Raw genomic sequence first — 20,510 nt, 5'->3', positions numbered from 1 at the left:
TAGAAGATTTTATTTATTATGTATACAGCACTCTGCTTCCATGTATATCTGCACACCAGAAGAGGGTACCAGCTCTCATAATGGATGGTTGTGAGCCACCATGTGGTTGCTGGGAATTGAACTTAGGACCTCTGGAAGAGCAGCGGGTGCTCTTAACCTCTTTGCCATCTCTCCAGCCCCTGTATACACCTTTAAATTCCAACACTTGGCAGGAAGAGGCAGGTGGATCTGTGTGAGTCTGAGGCTAGCTTGGTCTACAAAACACATTCCAGGGCTACATAGTGAGACCCCCCCCCCCCCCACACCACCACAACTACCACCAGCAGCAAATCAGCCTCTAAAATAGATGAATATTTACTGGGTATACATTAAAAAAATTGAAGTTTGGAGATTATTGATTTGAGAGAAAGAGGTCAGAATGTGCTGGTTTCATAACAATTTCTCAGGCTATAAAGAAAAAGAATGTTAGCATTAGGAGAGCATCACAGTGTGTAAGTGGGCAGGCTGGGAGTGGTGAGGCACACTTGTAAACTTGGCTCTCTGGAAGCTAAGACAAGAGGATCACTTCAAGTTTGAGGACAGCCTGATCTACATATTGATAAACCATACACTCATGCAAATGAGGTACACACACACATACACACACACACACACACACACACACACACACACACACAGAGAGAGAGAGAGAGAGAGAGAGAGAGAGAGAGAGAGAGAGTGTGTGTGTGTGTGTGTGTGTGTGTGTGTGTGTGTGTGTGTGTGTGTGTGTGTGTGTGTACAGGAAAGTGCCAGATGATTGAGGCAGGAAGTAAATGTTGTGAGTTCAAGGCCAGTCTGGCATCTTATTTTGAAAAACTGGAGGAAAAAAAAAGAGCTGCTGGCTTTGTATTTTCTAATCAGCTGAATTAGTAAATTCTTTCTATTTTTTCGGGGGTGGGGGGGGCTCGAGACAGGGTTTCTCTGTGTAACAGCTCCATCTGGCCTGGAACTCGCTTTGCAGACCAGGCTGACTTCAAGCCTGCCTGCCCCTGAGTGCTGTGATTAAAGGTGTGCACCACTACTACCTGGCTGAATTAGTAAATTCTTAACATATCCTGAAAGTTAGGAGTTCAGTGGGTCATGGGCTTTACTCACAGCTCTGGCTTCTCAGGACTTACCTTGTGCAAGTAGAAAGTCCACGGTTCCTAGATGGCCTTCAGAAGCAGCCATCATCAGGGGAGTTCGGCCCTGTTTGTCTGCCATGTTGACGTCAGCTCCGTGGGTAAGTAAGAGATCAACAATCTGCAAGTGCAGAGAAGCAGAGGCTGGTTATTCTTGGAGCTGCTGAGAGGACACAGGCATGTGGTCTCCTATGGTGTGAATAACTACTTCCACTCTATAAGCAGCTTTCTGCTTATGAGTTTCTGTACAGTCCTAATGCACAGACTTGCTCTCCTAACTCCCATAGGGATAACCAAATGAGGATGCATTGCTGAACATCTCACTAAGACATTAAATTAGGAAAAAAGTCAAGATGTGGTCTGAAGCATCCCATAATGGAAGTTCCAGCCCAAGTAACTAGCCATGTCAGTTTCATTTCAGTGCTCTGTGGAGGCTGCAGTAGCAGTAAACACCACTAAACTGACTACAATAAAGTGCTTCTGGTAACAATAGTGTCTTCTGTTAAGCACTGTTTGGCTTCTAGTCTTTTTTTTTTTTCCTACTCAAATACTTCCAAAGTTCATTGTCAGTATCCTTTCTTTTCCATCCTAGTGTGTAAGTTAATGGTTTCTTTAAGAGTTCAAACCTCTGGAAAGATCAAATAACTAGAGTTTGCATACAGTGTGTTTTCTTCTGGCAAGTCTACAAAACACATTCCAGCAGGCTACTCACAACCTGCTCCTTGTGAGTAGCTGGTCTGCAGGGGTCTGTTGAAATGTGAACCTCTCAGTCAACAGGCAAAGAAAAGGAGGTTGTTACATAGAAAAGGAGGTTGCTCCATGACCACAGCAAACCGATCTAGCTCACAACAATGGTTTTGAGTGTTAATTCCCTCACTCCTTCTCTTGAGCAGGGTCTCATTACATAGTTCTGGCTATCCTGGCACTTACTCTGTAGACCAGGCTGGCCTTGAACTCAAGAGTTCCGCCTGCCTCTGCCTTCCAAGTGCTGGGATTAAAGGTGTCTACCACCACACCTGGTGAGTGTTAATTTCTTACATTCTCAATTGAGTGGAACATTAGTAACAAAGGCCCGTATCCTCAAGCCTGATGACTGCTGAGAAACCCATTTGTGGCTTCTTTTTCCACCTGCAACTCATTCTTACCCGAGGCTGGAAGCAGCACACAGCTTACCTGCCAGTGGCCCTGGCGAACAGTGCTGAATAGGGGCACCGCTCCTCTGCGGTTTGGCTGGGCCACTGCTGCTCCTTGTTCCAGAAGTAGACGGCATACGTCCAGTTTGCCCCTTCCGGCTGCGGCTGTCAGGGCTAAGGGCAGATAACAAATACTGAGGATGGGCAGCTCTCCTCTTTTCTAGTGTTCAATGTTAAACATGGATTAATGCATTTCTAAATGCCATGTTTTTATGCAAACACAGTAAATTACTGTGTCTGATTAATTCAATTAATTAACAATGTAACAACTTCACCTCCAAAAATAATAATTTTGGCTTCCTTTTCCAGAAAGGATATTTTTGAAGAAAAATAATAAACACATTTAAAAGGGCTCACAATATCTGGGGCCAATCATAATAATGAATTCACTGAAAAATCACTTTGGTCATATTCACTTGGTTTCATTTTTTCCTATATCCAGATAGTCTTCTCTGCTACGGATATGGAAGTGACTCTGCAGAGAAAATTAGCTGGGAAAGTCTTGGTCGACCTCTCCTGTGCTCTCAAATCTAAAGAGCCAAAGGCAGGAACTGTAGTTTAAGGCCTAGGATTATTTTTTATTGTTTTTTTTTCTTTAAACTAATTAAGATAGAAGGTTTTAAAAAACAGATTTGTAAGCATGAGTACCAGAGTTGTTCCAAGTAAGATGGTCTTAAAGACGAGAAAACAGGTGTGAAAAAGACAACTTTCTTCCTCTTATGGGGGAGGGTTGGGGTTGGACAAGGTCTCACATAGTCCAGGCTGGCCTCAAACTCACTTTGTCACCAAGGATGACCTTGAATGCCTGGTATGCATTACAGGTATGCAACAACACACCAGGCTTTCTTCTTCTAAACATAAAACAATGGAGTCACAGACTTAAAAATTGATATACATATAAAGGATACGGGAGAAAGAAATTAATCATTTTCTTTCTATACTATTGCCTATCACTTACAATCTTTGGTGTGGTGGGTATTCTGAGTGTGTGTTTCATTTCCTGTACTGTTTGCACAGTAGGAAGAATAATTTGGAGGCACAAGGTCCATTTTGTGACTGACAGACATTTCTTTAACCATAGCATTTAAAATGTAACGGTTTATTTATTATTTGGAGGTAGGGTCTCCCCATGTGCCCCTAGGCTGGGGTTGAATTTAAGTATTCCCTTTTAGCTCCCCAATGGTGGGATTGTAGGTGTATGCTACAATCCCATACAACTACAATCCCACCATACCTAGCTGAAATTTCTTGTTTTAATAAAAAAAATCTCTGTGTGTAATGGTGTTTGTGTGTTGATGTGTGCCCATGCATGTGCAGGCTGTCAGGTTGATACCAGCGTCCTCCTTATTTTCTGTTGTGATTTGAATAAGATGGCCCCCATAGTTTAGTATACTTGAATGCGTTGTCACCAGGAATAGAGCTCTTCAATAGTAAAAGGATCAGAAGGTGTGGCCTTATTGGAGGAATTGTCAGGTAGGCTTTGAGGTTTCAAATGCCCAACCTATCTTTGCTTGTGGATTAGTACGTAGCTCCCAGCTACTGTCCCAGCCTCATACTTGCCGCCATGTTTCCTGTCATAATGGACTGACCCTTTGAAATTGTGAGTAAGCTACCAACTAAATGCTTTCTTCTATAAGAGTTGCTGTGGTCATGGTGTCTCTTCACAGAACAGTGACTAAGACGTTCTCCATTTGACTTTTTTTGAGACAGGATCTCTCACTGAACCTAGAGCTCACAGATTCAGCTGGCCAGCAAGCTTCTGAATTAAACTTGCCTCTGCTCCCCCAGTTCTGGGCTTACAGATGTGTACCATAGTATTTAATTTTTTGGGGGAGGGTGTTTTTGAGACATGGTTTCTCTGTATTGCTTTGGAGCCTGTCTTGGAATTCGCTCTGTGGACCAGGCTGGTCTTGAACTCACAGAGATCTGCCTGCCTCTGCATCCCAAGTGCTGGGATTAAAGGTGTGTGCCACCAACGCCCGGCTGTGTTCAATTTTTTATGTGGGTGCTGGGGATCTGAACTCAGGTCCCATGTTTGTGAGACAGAACATTACCAAACTCTTTCCCCAGCCCTAAATTTAATGTTTTAAAGACTGGACAAAGGGTAGGAAAAATAGAAAACTATTAGAAAATAGGAGGAGTTATGAGAGAGAGAGAGAGAGAGAGAGAGAGAGAGAGAGAGAGAGAGAGAGAGAGAGAGAATTTCTCCATCTTCCAAATTGATTTGGAAAACTGAAGGTCCTTCCTTTACTACAGCCATATAGTCTAATGACAACCCAAAAACTATTAGCTACACTATCAATGCTGGGCTCTCACTGGGACTCCTCTTGAATATCCTGTTGTTGCTCTTTGTCATGAAGACCCTGCAGCTTTGGGTCTGTAGGACTGGCCGCTTCAGGGGCTCCAGCAGTTCACAGATGGAGTGGCTGTTGGGGTGGGCCAACTTAGAACCATGGTTCTGGGGCTGGTAGTTGCAGGGTTGATCAGCCTGCCAGTTATCCTTTGTCTTCACCATCAGGGTAACCTCTCCAGCATTACCCTGGCTAGTTGAACCCTTGAAGGGATGAACAAGGGGCAGGACCAGTTCTCCTATGTTGCTCAGGTAAGGTACAGGGGCCACTCTCCAGAATTCTGCAACTGGTGAGGGGCAGGGACAGCTCTCCTACACTTATGACCTCAGGGCCAGCTCTCCCACTTGCACAGGTGGCCTGGGAGAGGGGGAGGTAGAGAGGGAGGGGGAAGGGGAGGGGGAGGGGGAGGGCATCTCTCCCCTTCCCACACCACCACATAGCAGATGAAATGTCCTAGGCCAGATCTCCCACATTCGCCTTCTCAGGGCAGTTCTTCCACACCCCAGATAGTAGGGTCAGCTGAACTGTGCTGCCCAGGTGAGGCACAGGGCCCACTTCCCCAAGTGCTGCAGCTGGTAACGGGGAGGGAGGGTCAGCTCTCCGGTCTGTTGCAGTGTGGGGTAAGGGGGGGGGCAACCCCCCACATGACAGACAAGTAGCAGGGACAGCTCTCTCATGCTCACAACTTTGGGGCTGGCTCACCCACACCTCTGCCAACAGGGTTAGCTCTACTGTGCTGCCTGGAGGAGGGGCAAGACCTGCAGGAGTGCTGCAGCTGGTGAGGGCAGGGAAAGCGCTCTTGCTCTTATGACCTCAGAGCCAGCTCTCCCAATCTTAGGCACTGAAGGGTGGCACAGAAACCTGAGGCCTTGACTGCTTGCAAGTAAAGACATATGGATAAAAGGGTTTACTGCGTGACTCACCATGCCACACTATAGCTTCCATGATGAGATTGATTTTTCCTTTTTTTTCCTCTTAAATTTTTAAAATTTTATTTTGTGGAGGAGGTTGCAAGTGCAGAGGGTAGATACAAATGGACGGGGAAATGAGTAGGATCAAGATGCATGTTGTGAAAGACACCAAAAATAAATAAATAAATGTAAAAAACTATTAGGCACGCATGCACAGATACTTTAGCTTTCAAATGTTAAGATTCTAATCAAAGAAACTAGTGAAATTCAAATCAACTGGTCACTTGTAATTTTTTTCACCTAAGTGGAAATCATAGCATTTAAAATATTTGCATTTATTTAAAATATTTACATATATAAACATATTTGTATGTTTGTATAAATAAATAAACAAATGTGGACAGAGGACAACTTGTAGTTTTCAGTTCTCCCCTTCTACCATGTGAGTCCCTGAGAAAGAACACAGGTTATTAGCCTAATGAGTGAGTGTCCTTATTCACTGAGCCATCTTGTTGGCCTGGCATTTGCCTTTGGGTTTGGCTTAATTATCTATAACTGAGCCACATGCAAAATTAGGATGCCCTATAATTAATACAAATATTTCAAATAATCTCCTCCTGCCCTAAGGGTGAAATGGGTTCATAAGGAAAAATGTAGCAGTTTTTGAAAATATATGTACTCAATTTATTTTACAACTCTTGACATTGGCTTTTCTGTTTAGTTTGTCATAGGAGGGTAGAGGTCCCCTCTGAAGTGAAGGTCACTTTTAAGCCTTAAATGAATGTACACAGGGGTTAATGTTCTTTAAGTCTGGTTCTAGTTCTATTCTCTAGTTCATATATATACCTTTTTTTTTTTTTTTTTTTTTTTTTTTTTTTTTTTTGAGACAAGTATCTCTGCATACCATTGAACTCACTCTGTAGACCAGGCTGGCCTCAAACTCATGGAGATCCACCTGCCTCTGTGTCTCGAGTGCTGGGATTAAAGGCATGAACCAACATGCCCAGCTCAAGTTCATATCTTTAATAGTTTAAAAGTTGTTAGTTGTGCACAGGCATTTGAACACAAGAGTAGCTAAAAACTTAAGACATGCTCTGTGCTTCAAACAAACCACTTTGTAGAATATGGGAAAATTTCTAACTCCCATATTTTGATTCTGTTTAAAGTAACTACTAGGTTATAGGGTATGGCAAACTTACAAGTGTGTATAGGCCAAGAACATTCTTTTTCTTAAAGCAAAACATAACTGATAGCACTCTGGAGAAAATAAGACTAGTATTTCAGAACCAAGCCTTTCACTAATGATGCCAGGTCACAGAACACATTATTCACAGACAGGACCTGCCTGGAAATCGGCACTGTCTACTCTAACAATTATATTACTCTGGTTGGCCCATTTATCTCTATGGAATAACACATTTTTATGAGAGAGAATGTTCCATTTGGCTCTTTTCTTTGTTGTATAATCTCTGTTAGGTTATGATGTCATTTGGCAACAACCTTTAGATACTAGCTAGACATGGTTGTTAGCACAGCTGGCCAATTTCGTCTCAAAACAGTGTAACCATGTAGAATGGATTTCTCAAAAAACATAACCGAGTCATGGATGAATCGTATGTGTCTTATCAAAAAACTTTTAAAGAGTTTTTGTATGAAAAGAGATTAAAGTAAAGCATTATTCATAAACCATAGCAGTTAGGAGAAAAAAATCTCTTCTCAAGAAACCAGAAACAGACTTTGTTTTCCTAGCTAGTCAGCATCTGATGAGATTAGCTGACACAAATGGTTTGTGGTGTGGTGTGGTGTGGTGTGGTGTGGTGTGGTGTGGTGTGGTGTGGTGTGTGTGTGTGTGTGTGTGTGTGTGTGTGTGTGTGTGTGTGCGCGTGTGCACATGCGCATGCGCGCCCACATATGCTTTAAGAGGCAGATATGATATAGCTCAGGGATGAAGAAATAGCTTGGATGGAATGTTGACACTAAACAGAATACAGAAAAGCAAATGATTCTTTTATCTATGTCCATCTTGAAGGATTACAATGTATAAGATCAATGGAGGAAGGTGGTTGGGGAGACAAACTGATTACTGTATCTACAACATTAATTAAACATTAATGGAGCTATTTGTTACATGCTGTCTATTCTCAACAAACTCACAATTAACTAAGGAAAACATATAAATATACTATAGTGTGATAATCACAACAGTGATATCCTGTGGTATTGAGATGACACAGAAGTAGTAACTGACAAGGCCTCCAGGGAGAGAGGGTGATCAGGGTTGTATGAATGCAAGAGAAGTGAAGATAAGAAGGGACACTAGACAAAGGCGCATAGGAAGGCACTGACGTGGGAAACAATGCATGTTTGTTATTACTAGAGTTGCCAGAGAAGATAAGCAATGGATGGCCTGGAGATCATGACTGGCCTTATGCTACAGTGAAGAACTTAAGTCTACAAATTGTGAACAAAGGTTGCTAAGTAGAAAAGTGACATTAGACTATGATGTAAAAGATTCCTCTTGGGCTACATTCTGGAAAATGAATCACCAGAAAGTAAGGGTAGACATTCTTAAAGATCAACAAGTAGTCAGCTGCAACAATCTTGGCCAAATATCACATAGGTAGAAAGTATAGGAATCTTATTTTGTGAACTCAGCCTCTAGAGTTGCTAGGAACTCTAAGTGGCTGGTCCTGGTCTATGCCTGTACAGAGGGAGCAGGACAGAGCAATGTGTCACCTTACTGCTTTCCTTGTGTTGTTCCCTAAGAAGTCTGTGACAGGCCTGTGAGATAGGAGGGGAAAATCTTTTGTTTTTGTGGTGTGGTGTGGTGTGGTGTGGTGTGGTGTGTGTGTGTGTGTGTGTGTGTGTGTGTGTGTGTGTGTGTGTGTCATAAAAAATAATGGTTGTAAGTTTCTCCTTTTTTAGTGGTGTTTTGGATTTGATATAGCTAGCCAGATGGTGAAGGCTGGATATAAGATGACATCTGGAGGGATTAAAGAGGCTGCCATAGGAAGACAAAAGGACCAAGCATACTCCAGTGATCTGATTTTAGGAAATATGATATGTAAAAATTTTATCTCAGTACTATTTTACTATATTCTAAGATGCAGTTCATTGATTGTAGATTCATTGCTCCCCATATTAACATCTCTGAAACTGGAATGTGACATGATTGTTGTGAGGGTAAAGAACTTGTGTTAGTACAACTGACAGAAACATCTGTTTTGCTTTTTGTTAGCGGTGCTCTGGGTTTGAGAGTTAAGTGATATAGTTGCAGAACTCTGACCACTGTATTTTCCCTTGGCAAAGTTTCCTCAATCAGGTCAAGGTTGCAGATATGAAACTTCCACCAGCTTAAAAGTAAATACATATATAAATCTGTATAAGATTTTGCCATTGAAGCAAATATCACAATGCAATGGGCCATTATAAATTTTAAACTATGTGCTATAAATTAGAAAGAAACATGCAAACTTAGTATACATCACTACAGTTAAAGAAGCAAGCTGAAGTCCATGCTGTATTAGTGCTAAGTTGTAGTGTCATTTTCACATAGCAAAGGCAACAGTCTTTTCCAAAGATCTCTCTGAAATCAAATAATTCTGTTTTGGTTTGCTTCTGATATACAGCCTTGCTACATAGCTGTGGCTAGCCTGGAACTTGCTAGCCAGGTGCAATGTAGACCAGGTGCAATGATCTTCCTGCATCTGTCTCTTCAGTGTTGGGGTTCAGGTGTATGCAGCCAGTGTTGGGGTTACAAATTATGCTGCCATGCTTGACTTTTATGTGCTAAACTCGGGTTCTCATATGTGTTCGGCAGGCAGTGAGCTGTACCCAGTAAGACATCTCCCAGACATAGTTCATACCCTTTTGAATCTTTCTAATGTCTTTGAAGTACAGCACTAGAATGAGTTTGATATTCTACTTTTTGATTATTGGCCTTATCATTTCTATCCATTAGGAATACTGGACCATGGCATTTTTAGCCACTCTCCTACTCCCATGCCCTTGGTTAGAAGGGGTCTATCAGGAGGTATGGCAATACTGTATTGGAGAAGGTTTTGCTGACAGGAGAGGTAAAGCAACATGACCCCTTTGCAGTTTTAGGTCCTATATGGAGAATCCTGGCTGGTCCCCATCCTCTGACTTCTCTCAGGATGGAATTCCAGGGATAGCAGCTGTTTCCAGCTGTACATTTTCCTTTAATCTATCATGGGCTCTTAAGCTGCAGCTGCCTGGCATCTGCTCTTTGGCTTTTACAGAGGGAGAAATTATTTGAGAAGAAAATTCCCGAGCTCTGGACCATTATACATGTAAAAGAAGTCATGTAACCTATGTACAATTTTAGCAGGGGAAGAAAGAAAACAATTCAACATGTTGTTACTCATTTTAATTAAGTTCAAAATTCTTATCTGATTTTTTAACAATATTCTCACCTTTACCAAAATGCATACCTTTCTTCTTTAGTGAAATTATGTTCCTTACATTTGCCATCTCAATATTAGTCTCTTTCTCCTGGCAAATATGACACATATCTGTGGTAACTCTACTGTTTTCCCTGCCCCAGTTTCGTAAAGACACACCAAAGCTTACTAATGTTTCTTCCAATGCTCCAGTTTAGACTTGGAGGAAAGACAATATTCATCTCCTGCATCACTCACAAAAAGAGGCTACTGCTGAAAGCAAGGACCAAATGGTAAAGAAAATGCTGCACTATAGACCCAGAGGGATTGCATTAGATCAGTATGCATCTAGCTAGCAACTTTAGTCATAAGGCAAAGCCTAATAGTGTTAGATAACCATAATAATACCTGGCTAAGCCAAAGAAGAGGATGAAAGTGTATCTTCACAGTTTACAGCTCTAGATGGAATGTTATTTTGGGAAGAAAGGTAGTATAAGGATCATACAAACAAAAGAAGGCCTCAATTATTTTCTGCTTTGTTTACCATATTGTAGGGAAAGTTTGTCTTTTAAAAATAGTTGGAAACAAGAGTGCTAATTCTTTCTAAAAAAGAGCTAATGGTGGAGAATCCAAAGGGAAAATGGGCTGAAAGACAAAAATTGCCTAACTTCTCACTTGGGCTGACCTGGTCTCCAACACAAAAGTCTTAAGACAGAGTGCCGGAGCATGCTATACTCAAAATCATGGCACGAGAGACCCAGAAAGTCTACATGAGTACAACACGCTGCTGGACAGCAATATCCAAGAGAAGTACCTGTCTCTCCCCACAGACTGTCAAAACTGTTGATCTGTGCGCGCTCCACTTCCTCTTCATCTTTTTCTGGAAGATCAAGTAGGTAGGAGACAATCTGAAACAAGAAGTCGTGTCAGCTCACACTGCAGATGAAAAGCTATGCCGCTGGCATTAATCTGGGAGCTCTGGAAGACAATCCTCTAAGCATGACTAAATTTCTTATGTACAAAAGAAAGCAGTGCCCCAAACCATTCTGATGGAAGGCTGTCTACCAGATATAGTTTACATGTTTTTCTTTAACATAATCCATATATCATGTGATTTAAAGATTACATGTTTTTATTTAGGCTAATGACAATAAGAACTTCAGGAAAGAAATGTGGAGAAAATTGAGGCCTATATCTCTATAGAGTGATTGTTTCTTTTTTTCCTCTCAGAATTATGAGGGCTGTCTGGGAGGTGAGAGGAAGAATGACTGCAAACCACAAACAAAAGTGACAGGATCTGATTGTACCGGGAGTTAAAAGACTTTCCACAGACAATACAAATTTCAGTTTTGCTTCATATTCCCTTGGTGACAGCTCATGCCAGCTGAGAGGACTGCTGCTTCACTGGAATATCCCTTGTAGTGGGATGGGCTGGTGAGAGCTGATCTAATATTTTCAGAAACTTTACAAGTTGATTGTTAAACACAGCTGGTAATTTATTAAAAATTGAGTAACAAATTATGTGAAAAACAAAGATTAAAACACTTGAACTTGCTGGGTGGTGGTGGTGCACACCTTTAATCCCAGCACTCGGGAGGCAGAGGCAGGCTATACAGAGAAACCCTGTCTCAAAAAACCAAAAGAGAAAAGAAATAGCCAAACTAGGGCTGAAGACATAGCTTACAGGTCAGAGTGCTTTGCTTTCCTGCACTCTGTGTGCAATTCTTGCACTCAACACCAGTGTGTGTGCGATTCTGCATTTGATCCCAACACCACAAAAAACAAACAAGAAAAAATAAACAAAAAATGTCCCTCAACTCTTAAAATTTCTGAACTATTTAATTATGTCCTATTATTATCATCTGTAATAAAGAAGTTATTTATATTTATTGTATCCGTATGGTTGAAATATTGTCACTATATGCAACTGTGCATTTCTTAGCACGTTTATGTCCAGTGATGTAACACTGGCAGTCTGAAGTCAGCCATGGTGGGAATAGTTACAAACTTTATAAATCAATGTTCCTTTTAGAGCTAACCCTGAAATGTGTTTCAGTTTAATTAGCAGAGCTTGCATAAAGGTGAGAGACAGTTTAACATAAGTCAAATATCAGGTTTAATGGCAGTAAAATTATTGTGAAAAAGAGTAAATTAGATGAAATTCCACTCTGCTACCCATCTGCTTCTTGGAGAGGGTAAGGCCTCCCCTAGGATGTCTAATTCCCACCCCCACACCCCCGTTTCTAGGCTGCGCAAGTTATCTCTCCATAAAGAAATGGCTCCACTAAGTCAGTTTGTGCATTAGAGTTAGATCTTGGACCCACTACCAGTGGCCTCATATATTGTCCCAGCTGCACCATTGTCACCTAGTTTGGGAGTCTAGTTTGGTCTTACGAAGGTTTGCTTTGTTACTGAGTGTGTGGTCTACTTTTGAGAAGGTTCCATGAGGTGCTGAAAAGAAAGTGTATTCTTTTGTGTTTGGGCGGAATATTCTATAGATGTCTGTTAAGTCCATCTGAGTCATAATATCTGTTCCCTTATGTTCTCTGTTAAGCTTCTGTCGGGCAGATCTGTCTAGTGGTAAGAGTGGGGTGTTGAAGTTTCCCACTATTAGTGTGTGGAACTTGATTTGTGATTTAAGCTTTAGTAATGTTTCTTTTACAAATGTTGGAGCCCTTGTGTTTGGGGCATAGATTGTTCAGAATTGAGATTTCCTCTTAATGGGTTTTTCCTGTGATGAATATGAAATGCCCTTCTTCATCTCTTTTGATTTAGTTTGAAGTCTATTTTGTTAGATATTAGGATAGCTACACCAGCTTGCTTCTTAGGTCCATTTGATTGGAAAAATTTTTCCCCAACCCTGTCTGTGAGGTTGAGGTGTGTTTTTTATATGCAGCAGAAAGATGGATTCTGTTTTTGCATCCAATCTACTAGCCTGTGTCTTTGTTTGTTTGCTTGTTTTTTGAGACAGAGTTTCTCTGTGTAGCTTTCTGGAGTATGTCCTAGAACTTGCTCTGTAGAACTTGCAAGAGATCCACTTGCCTCTGCCTCATGAGTGCTGGGATTAAAGGCCTGTGCCACCACCATCTGGTTTAGCCGGTTCTTTTTAGAAGTGAATTGAGACCATTTATATTACTGGATATTAATGATCAGTGATCGCTAGTTCCTTTTATTTTTGTTTTTGTTGTTGGTGATGGCATTGTGTGTTCAATTCTCTTCTTTGCAATTTGCTGCTATAAGCTTATCTACTGCCTATGTTCTTGTGGATGTAGCTGACTTCCTTGGATTGGCATTTTCCTTCTAGTAGTGCTGGGTTTATGGATAGGTATTGTTTAAATTTGGTTTTATCATGGAATATCTTGTTTTCTCCATCTATGGTTACTGAAAGATTTTCTGGGTAAAGTAGTGTGGGCTGGCATCCATGGTCCCTTAGTGTCTGCATAACATCTGACCAGGACCTTCTGGCTTTCAGAGTTTCCATTGAGAAGTCAGGTGTAATTCTGATAGGTCTGCCTTTATGTGTAACCTGGACTTTCTCCTTTGCAGCTCTTAACAGTCTTTCTTTATTCTTTATGTTTATTGTTTTGATTATTATGTGGCATAGGGACTTTTTTTTTTGTTCAGTCTATTTGGTGTTCTTTAAGTCTCTTGTATTTTCATAGGCATGACCTTTAGGTTGGGAAAGTTTTTTTTCTATGATCTTGTTGAATACATTTTCTGTGCCTTTGAATTGGACTTCTTCTCCTTCTTGTATCCCTATTATTCTTAGGTTCAGTTTTTGCAAGGTTTCCCAGATTTTCTGCATGTTTTGTGTTAAGGATTTGTTGAATTTAAAGTTTCCTTTGACCAATGAATTTATTTTCTCTATCGTATCTTTAATGCCTGAAATTCTCTCTTCCACCTCTTGTACTGTTGTTTGCTTGCAGTTGTGGTTCCTGATCCTTTAACCAAATTTTCCATTTCCAGAATTCCTTCAGTTTGTGTTTTCTTTATTACCTCTATTTTAGATTTCAAGTTTTAAACCATTTCCTTCGCTTGTTTGATTGCTTTTTCTTGGTTTTCCTTAAGGTATTTGTGGATATCTCCCAATTTTATGTTTGTCTTTTCCTCCATTTCTTTATGGGAATTTTTCATTTCCTCTTTAAGGACTTCAATCATCCTCATAAAGTTATTTTTCAGGTCATTTTTTTCCTGCTTCATCTGTGTTGAGATGTTCAAGTTTTGCTCTTGTAGCACTACTAGTTTCTAGTGGTTCCCTGTTGGGGGCTGTGGCTCCTTCGACTGCTCCTTTAGATACAAGCAGAGCAGAGTCTCCAGTAAATGCTACTCCTGGTTGAAGTGGTCCTAATTATCAGGTGGTCACTCCTTGAGGTGCAGGCTAAAGCTCCAGTAGATGCTCCTCCCATTGGAGGTAGGACCACGGCTCTGGTGATTGTTCCTCTAGGTGTAGGTGGGGCTGAGGGACCAGTGGTCAATGAAGCAGCAGGGTATCTCCAACTGAGAAATGGCAGGGGATGCTGGCTGAGACAAAGGTGCTCTTTCCCAGAGGAACTTCTTAAAATAGTTTCTGGAAGCTACTGCTGGAAACTGCTGCTGTTGTCTCACCCAGTGGTCGCTTCTCACTCCTAGGCCTGAGGCTCGGGCCTCCCTCTGACACTGCTCTAGGCTGGTGGTTCAGGCCTGCCTCTGATGCTGCTTCTGGGCCTGCAGTTCAGGCCTCCCTCTGACACTGCTCTAGGCCTGAGGCTCAGGCCTCCCTCTCGATAAAATTTATAATATACTTAAGCATGTATATAGCTGCTCCCTGGTTACACTCTTCTTATACCACAGTTATTTAACATTTCACAGAATACCACACCAATTCCATGTATTTGTCACAGTTATTAATAATGTAGAAAACACCATTTGTATAGTGTTCATTATTTACAGAGTATCATTCATAATAGCCTTGTAAAAAGACTTCAGTAACTTTACTTCATGGATGAAAAACTAGGGTTCTAAGACATCAGAGAAACTGTAAGATCTAGGACCAAACCCAATCCTTCTGAGGTTCTGTGGGTTAGGTATCCTTTCTGTCCAACAATGTCTGACCATATGTTCACAAGTTGGTAACCCCTCTGTGTTTTAGTGTCATACTCTGTTCAATAGGGGTGAAAGTATGGAGGAACTGTGTGAGATAATTTCTAAGCTCCTTTCTGACTTCCGTGTTTGTCCCATACACAGAATTCTAGGTAACACGGTATCTGAGTAGTGCTTTGTAGAGTTTACTCCCCTTATTTTTCACAATAGTGATTTGGCTGGCAATTTTGTAGCATGCAAGCTTTCCCCCCACAGTTTCCTAGGTCCTTCAATGTATAACTTGGGGAAAAAAGTCCTATCGCCTTTTCTTACCTCAGTATAACCCATGCTGGCTGCAGCAATGAGAGCCTGCTGGATGGCATGGCTCTTCTTAAACACTCCTTGTTGCTGGCCCGCCATTGTCCAGTCACATTGAATCAGAAACTTGACAACCTCTAGATGACCCCGAAGAGCAGCATGAACCAAAGCACACTGCCCATTTTTATCCAAGTGGTCTACCTAAGGGAAGAGAACAGAGAGTTGTATGAACAAAGACTGGTGGCTGAATTCTAACCTAGTCACTCTGGCCTACTGCATCATCCTTTCCACTCTGTGAACTTATAGGATACTTTCTACTCAGGCTGGGTTATAAATGATCTCCTAATCCCCTGGGTATCCCTCTATGGAGAACTTCTTCCCCAGAAAAGGAGGTAAGGTTTTTTGTTTTCGTATCAAAAGAAAAATAAAACAAAACTCTTAGGTGAAGCTGCAGTAATTCTCTTTGCTCTCAAATAGTTCTTTTCAGACCAAGACTTGAGAGACCCATGGCTCTCCTGGCACAAAAATTGTCATGGCATTCCAAAAAGAAATATCCCATGTCATCAATCACTCGTTGTACCACCAAGCTTTGGCAGAAATGGATTCCTCTTCCAGCAGGAGGGCAGAATGTCAAAGATCTGGCCTAAATGGCTAGAGGCACTTGGAGCTTTACTCTAGATTAAGCTCCAAATGCAGTTTTATAATCTCAGTGTTGGTTCAAAGTTTAGGCTGAAAGAAAGGTTAGAGAGAAATTTCTAGTAAGAATGTGGTCATCTCTTCAGGACCCTCAGAACCTCTGAACTTTATGTTTTATTTCTAATTCTCCCACTTATGTTGCTTCCACCTAGTGACCCGCATGACAAATGTTAACTGAATGCTAATATGTGCAAACATCACATAGGATCAAAAGGTGGAAAATTATAAATTCTGCCCTCAAGATTTTCAAATAAGGTAGGTGGAGATCATCTTTAAAAAGTAGATAATAAATTAAATAAGGAAAATAATAGTGATTTATTGTTATTTTGTGTGTTATATGCACATGTGTGTAGTTGTACAGTGATTTATTGTTAATTTGTGTGTTGCACGCACATGTGTGTCGGTATACAGTGATTTATTGTTATTTTGTGTGTTGTATGCACATGTGTGTAGGTGTACAGTGATTTATTGTTAATTTGAGTGTTGTATGCACATGTGTGTAGGTGTACAGTGATTTATTGTTAATTTGAGTGTTGTATGCACATGTGTGTAGGTGTACAGTGATTTATTGTTAATTTGAGTGTTGTATGCACATGTGTGTAGGTGTACATACCTGTACATGCACATGTGGATGCTGGATATCTTCCTTATTTTTTGAGACAGGATCTCTCACAAAAGTTGGAGCTCACTGTTTCAGTTTGGCTGACTAGACAGTAAGCCGTCACGATACCCCTGCCTCTGCCTCCCACCAGTGATGGGATTGCAGATGTGAGTCACTGCCTCCAGCTTTCACATGGATGCCAGGGCTTGAATTCAGATTCTCATACTTATGGAACAAGCATTTTACTGACTAAGCCATCCCCCCAGCCTGTTAAAATTAATCCTGAGTACAGTCAAGAACAGATACTGTAGGATGTCTTTCTCAACTGGCTGAGACAGGAAGGAACCGGTTGCCTTATTCTAGGTTTTTATGGTAGGTACCTGAAAGAAGAAGTTTGTAAGATTTAAAGCATGGATACTTTTTAATGCCAGACCAAGTAATCCAGATTTTAATCATCAGGCAGTGTTCATGCTCAGAAGTATATCTGTAAAAACTAAGGGGATGAATGAAATTCTCATTCCCTGGATAGAAGGTTGATTCCAGGGCTAAGGTAGTAATGGTAAAAGAAAAGGCTGGACCATTTTGTGGTGCAAAAGAAAAGTTGTACTAAAAATATTAGGAACTACTGGGACTATTTGACTAACAAAATGAATAATAATGGTAATGGATTGTAGATCATAGAATAAAATAAACATCCATTAGTCCAAAGTGATACAAATACATAATGAGTAAGTATTGGATAAATACACAGGGAGTAGGGACAAGGCCTCACTATGTATCTAAAGCCTCTCAACTCATAACCTTCTGCTTCAATTTCTCGAATGCTGAGATTCACAAGCACATACCACCATGCCCAGTTCGAGACAGCTCTTCTTTACAATGGAATTCCTACCAATAAATAAGGAAAAAAATGGAAATAGAAAAATCACCCTTTAAACAGGCATCATAGCTATAACTTCTCTCATTGAAAAGAATAGATCTTAACACAAGTAAACAAGAGTGTGATAGTAATAACAAATGCAGCAACTATCAGGTCTCAATTCATCTCCTTGAAAGATTTAAATTTTTTTTTTTTTTTTTTTTTTTTTTTTTTTTTTTTTTTTTTTTTTTTTTGGTTTTTCGAGACAGGGTTTCTCTATATAGCTTTGTAGACCAGGCTGGCCTCAAACTCACAAAGACCTGACTGGCTCCGCCTCCCAGAAAGATATTTTTCTTAATTACAAAGGGAAAAAGGTACTTTCAGAGTTACACCTTGGAAGACACTACCTTTAACCAAGTGATAGAAGTTATCATCTTTAATAAGATATGTGAACATCATGGACCTCATGTACCCATTTCTATTAAGGGACAGAGTATCACATCTATAGTGTCCTTACACAAAATGAACAAACTCAAATATAATGAAATATATAAATTGAAACTTCCTTCAAAACAATTGACCAGAATTCTTCAAAAATTTCAAGTCATAAAAGACTAAGAAAAACTAAGGAAGTCTTGTGGACTAGAGGGGACTGAATATAATGTAATATAATATAATGTAATATAATATAATGTATTAAACTAAATGCAGATCACCTACTTTAATGGGAAAAGGGCATTAGTGGATCAGATTGAGAAATTTCAGGAAGGTTTATAAGTTTGACTAATCATATTATATCAATATTAATTTCTTAGTTTTAATACTGCTATTATAGTCCTTAAACTGTTAACACCAGTGAAAAGCTGGATGTAGGACATATGGGAATTCTGGAATATTTTTGCAAGTCTATACTTTTTCAATCTAAAAGATTTCAGGAAACTAAGGAGCTGGACTCAGTGGCACATGCCTTTAATCCTACCACTCAGGAGGCAGAGGTAGATCTCTGTGATCTACCTCGAGTCTCCATAGTGAATTCCAGGTAGTCACGTAGGGTATGTAGAGACCCTGTCTCAAACAACACAAAACAAACAAAGAAAAAAGGAAAAATTAAAGGGGTGTTGTCTAGTAGGTAAAATTATAATCTGAAACGGGGCAGGGCTGTCATAGTAGAAGACAAGAACAATGCAGCAGCAACATTTGGGATGCACATGAAGGGCCACCCAGGGATTTTCAGGTTGGTTACTCAATGATTTGGTAAAGGCAAAAGAGACACAGGTATCAAAGGGTCTTTAGCATTAGCAGATTTTGAAAGCAGGAAGAGAGAACGTCACACAGTTAAGACTATGAGTTATTTTGGAAGGTCAATGTGAGGTGCCAGTGAGGCATCTGGGCATAACTTAAGAAGGTTGCCAGGAGTGTGAGTCAGAGCTCAAAGTTTCTTCTCAAGGATTAGCAGACTAGAGTCAAGAATCACTCAGATGTGAGTGAAAGAACCAGAAGGCAGCTGTCTTTTAATCCAGAGCCTATGATTTTAGTGTTGAGAGAGTATGAGGACAAAGACCAGAGGCAGGATCTCAGTGAGGTTCTATCAGGAGGAAGACAATAGACAGAGAAGAGCAACCAGAGAGGTGGGAGAACTCAGACAACACCACAAAGAGGCTTAGGGGTGGGAGTGGAAAGAACTGCACTTTTGGTGACTGGCAAAGTAGTTAGCAACTTTGGAAGAATCTCAGTTGAGTGATGGAAAGTTAGAGTTCTCTCTCCTTTCTTTCTAGCACTCTTTATTAGGTATTCCAGGAGATTTAACGGGACCACCTCTTAGACCACTTTCCCTCGTCATCTCCAAATCTACGAATTGTCTTAATATGTGGAGAAAGTGAGACTGAGGGAGGTAAGATAACATGTTTAGGTCCTCACAGGAAGGAAATGTGGACTTAGTTGTGGATTTAAACCAAATATATCTGATTCTAAAGTTTATGGTTTTAATAACCCACTTTGTTTATCACTCGTGGAAGCTGATTACAAGTGGTTAGGGAGTATCGAGGAGGCAGAAGTGACTCAGGACAGATCTGAGGGATGGGGAAAGGAAGGGAAGAGAGGAGCTGTAGTATCTGGTTAGCTGGTGAGAGGTGAGACATTTGTAGGTTTATAGATTCTGAGAAAAGGGTAATGTGAATGAAGAAAAGGTAAGAAATAACAAGTGAGAAAAAGAGCAACATACTAGGACTGGGCACAGGCAGAGGCAAATGCTGAAAGAAAACCAAGCATTTCCTTGTTAGGCAAGAGCACAGGCCAGTGTAGGAGAGAACACTGTCTGTGACAGATGTTCACTGAGACAGATACTTTCTTCTTTCCTTCATTTTTTAAAAATTGAGGGCCTTCTTATACATCCCAGACTGACTTTGAACTTATGATCCTCTTGCCTCAGTCTTCCAAGACCTGGGGTTACAGATGTCCACCACATCTTATATTTTCTGCTGTGAGCCTAGCCTTTAATGGCTGAGCCATCTCTCCAGCCCTGCACCCCTTGCTTTTGGCTTAATCTTACTTATTAAAACACAGAAGAGGTGCTAGGATTTTGAAAAGAGAATGAACGGTGTAACCATTTGCTCTAGGTAAACAATGAAAAACAAGTAAAACATGGCATGGTGGTATAAGGACAGAGAAGATTCAAGGACTTAGCTAGGATGCAGCTTTCTCTCTCTCTCTTTTTTTAATAATTAAAAAAAATTGAAGCTGGGCATTGGTGGCACACGCCTTTAATGCCAGCACTCAGGAGGTAGAGGCAGGTGGATCTCTGTGAGTTTGAGACCAGCCTGGTCTACAAGAGCTAGTTCTAGGACAGCCTCCAAAACCACAGAGAAACCCTGTCTGTTTCGAAAAACCAAAAAAAAAAAAAAAAAAAGAAAGAAAAACAATCTTTTCTCATTTTACATACCAATCCTGGTTCCCACTACCTC

At 40.7% G+C, this 20,510-nt stretch overlaps 1 protein-coding gene across 10 annotated transcripts in view; it reads right to left on the bottom strand.

Moving 5' to 3' along the window:
- Tanc2 (tetratricopeptide repeat, ankyrin repeat and coiled-coil containing 2) overlaps nt 1–20,510 on the bottom strand; it is a 311,247-nt gene that overhangs the window by 17,359 nt on the left and 273,378 nt on the right. For all 10 annotated transcript variants that reach the window (XM_027427849.2, XM_027427850.2, XM_027427851.2 and 7 more), the window contains 4 exons: nt 15,410–15,595; nt 10,833–10,926; nt 2,334–2,467; nt 1,158–1,281 (listed from right to left, as the gene is read on the bottom strand). In XM_027427849.2, coding sequence (XP_027283650.1) covers nt 1,158–1,281; nt 2,334–2,467; nt 10,833–10,926; nt 15,410–15,595 — 538 coding nt within the window. The remainder of the gene's footprint in view (nt 1–1,157; nt 1,282–2,333; nt 2,468–10,832; nt 10,927–15,409; nt 15,596–20,510) is intronic.

This window comes from Cricetulus griseus, chromosome 7, assembly GCF_003668045.3.
Source record: "Cricetulus griseus strain 17A/GY chromosome 7, alternate assembly CriGri-PICRH-1.0, whole genome shotgun sequence".
Taxonomy (NCBI): domain Eukaryota; kingdom Metazoa; phylum Chordata; class Mammalia; order Rodentia; family Cricetidae; genus Cricetulus; species Cricetulus griseus.
Note: the sequence above shows the minus strand (reverse complement) of the source record. Positions and strands in the feature narration are given on the sequence as shown.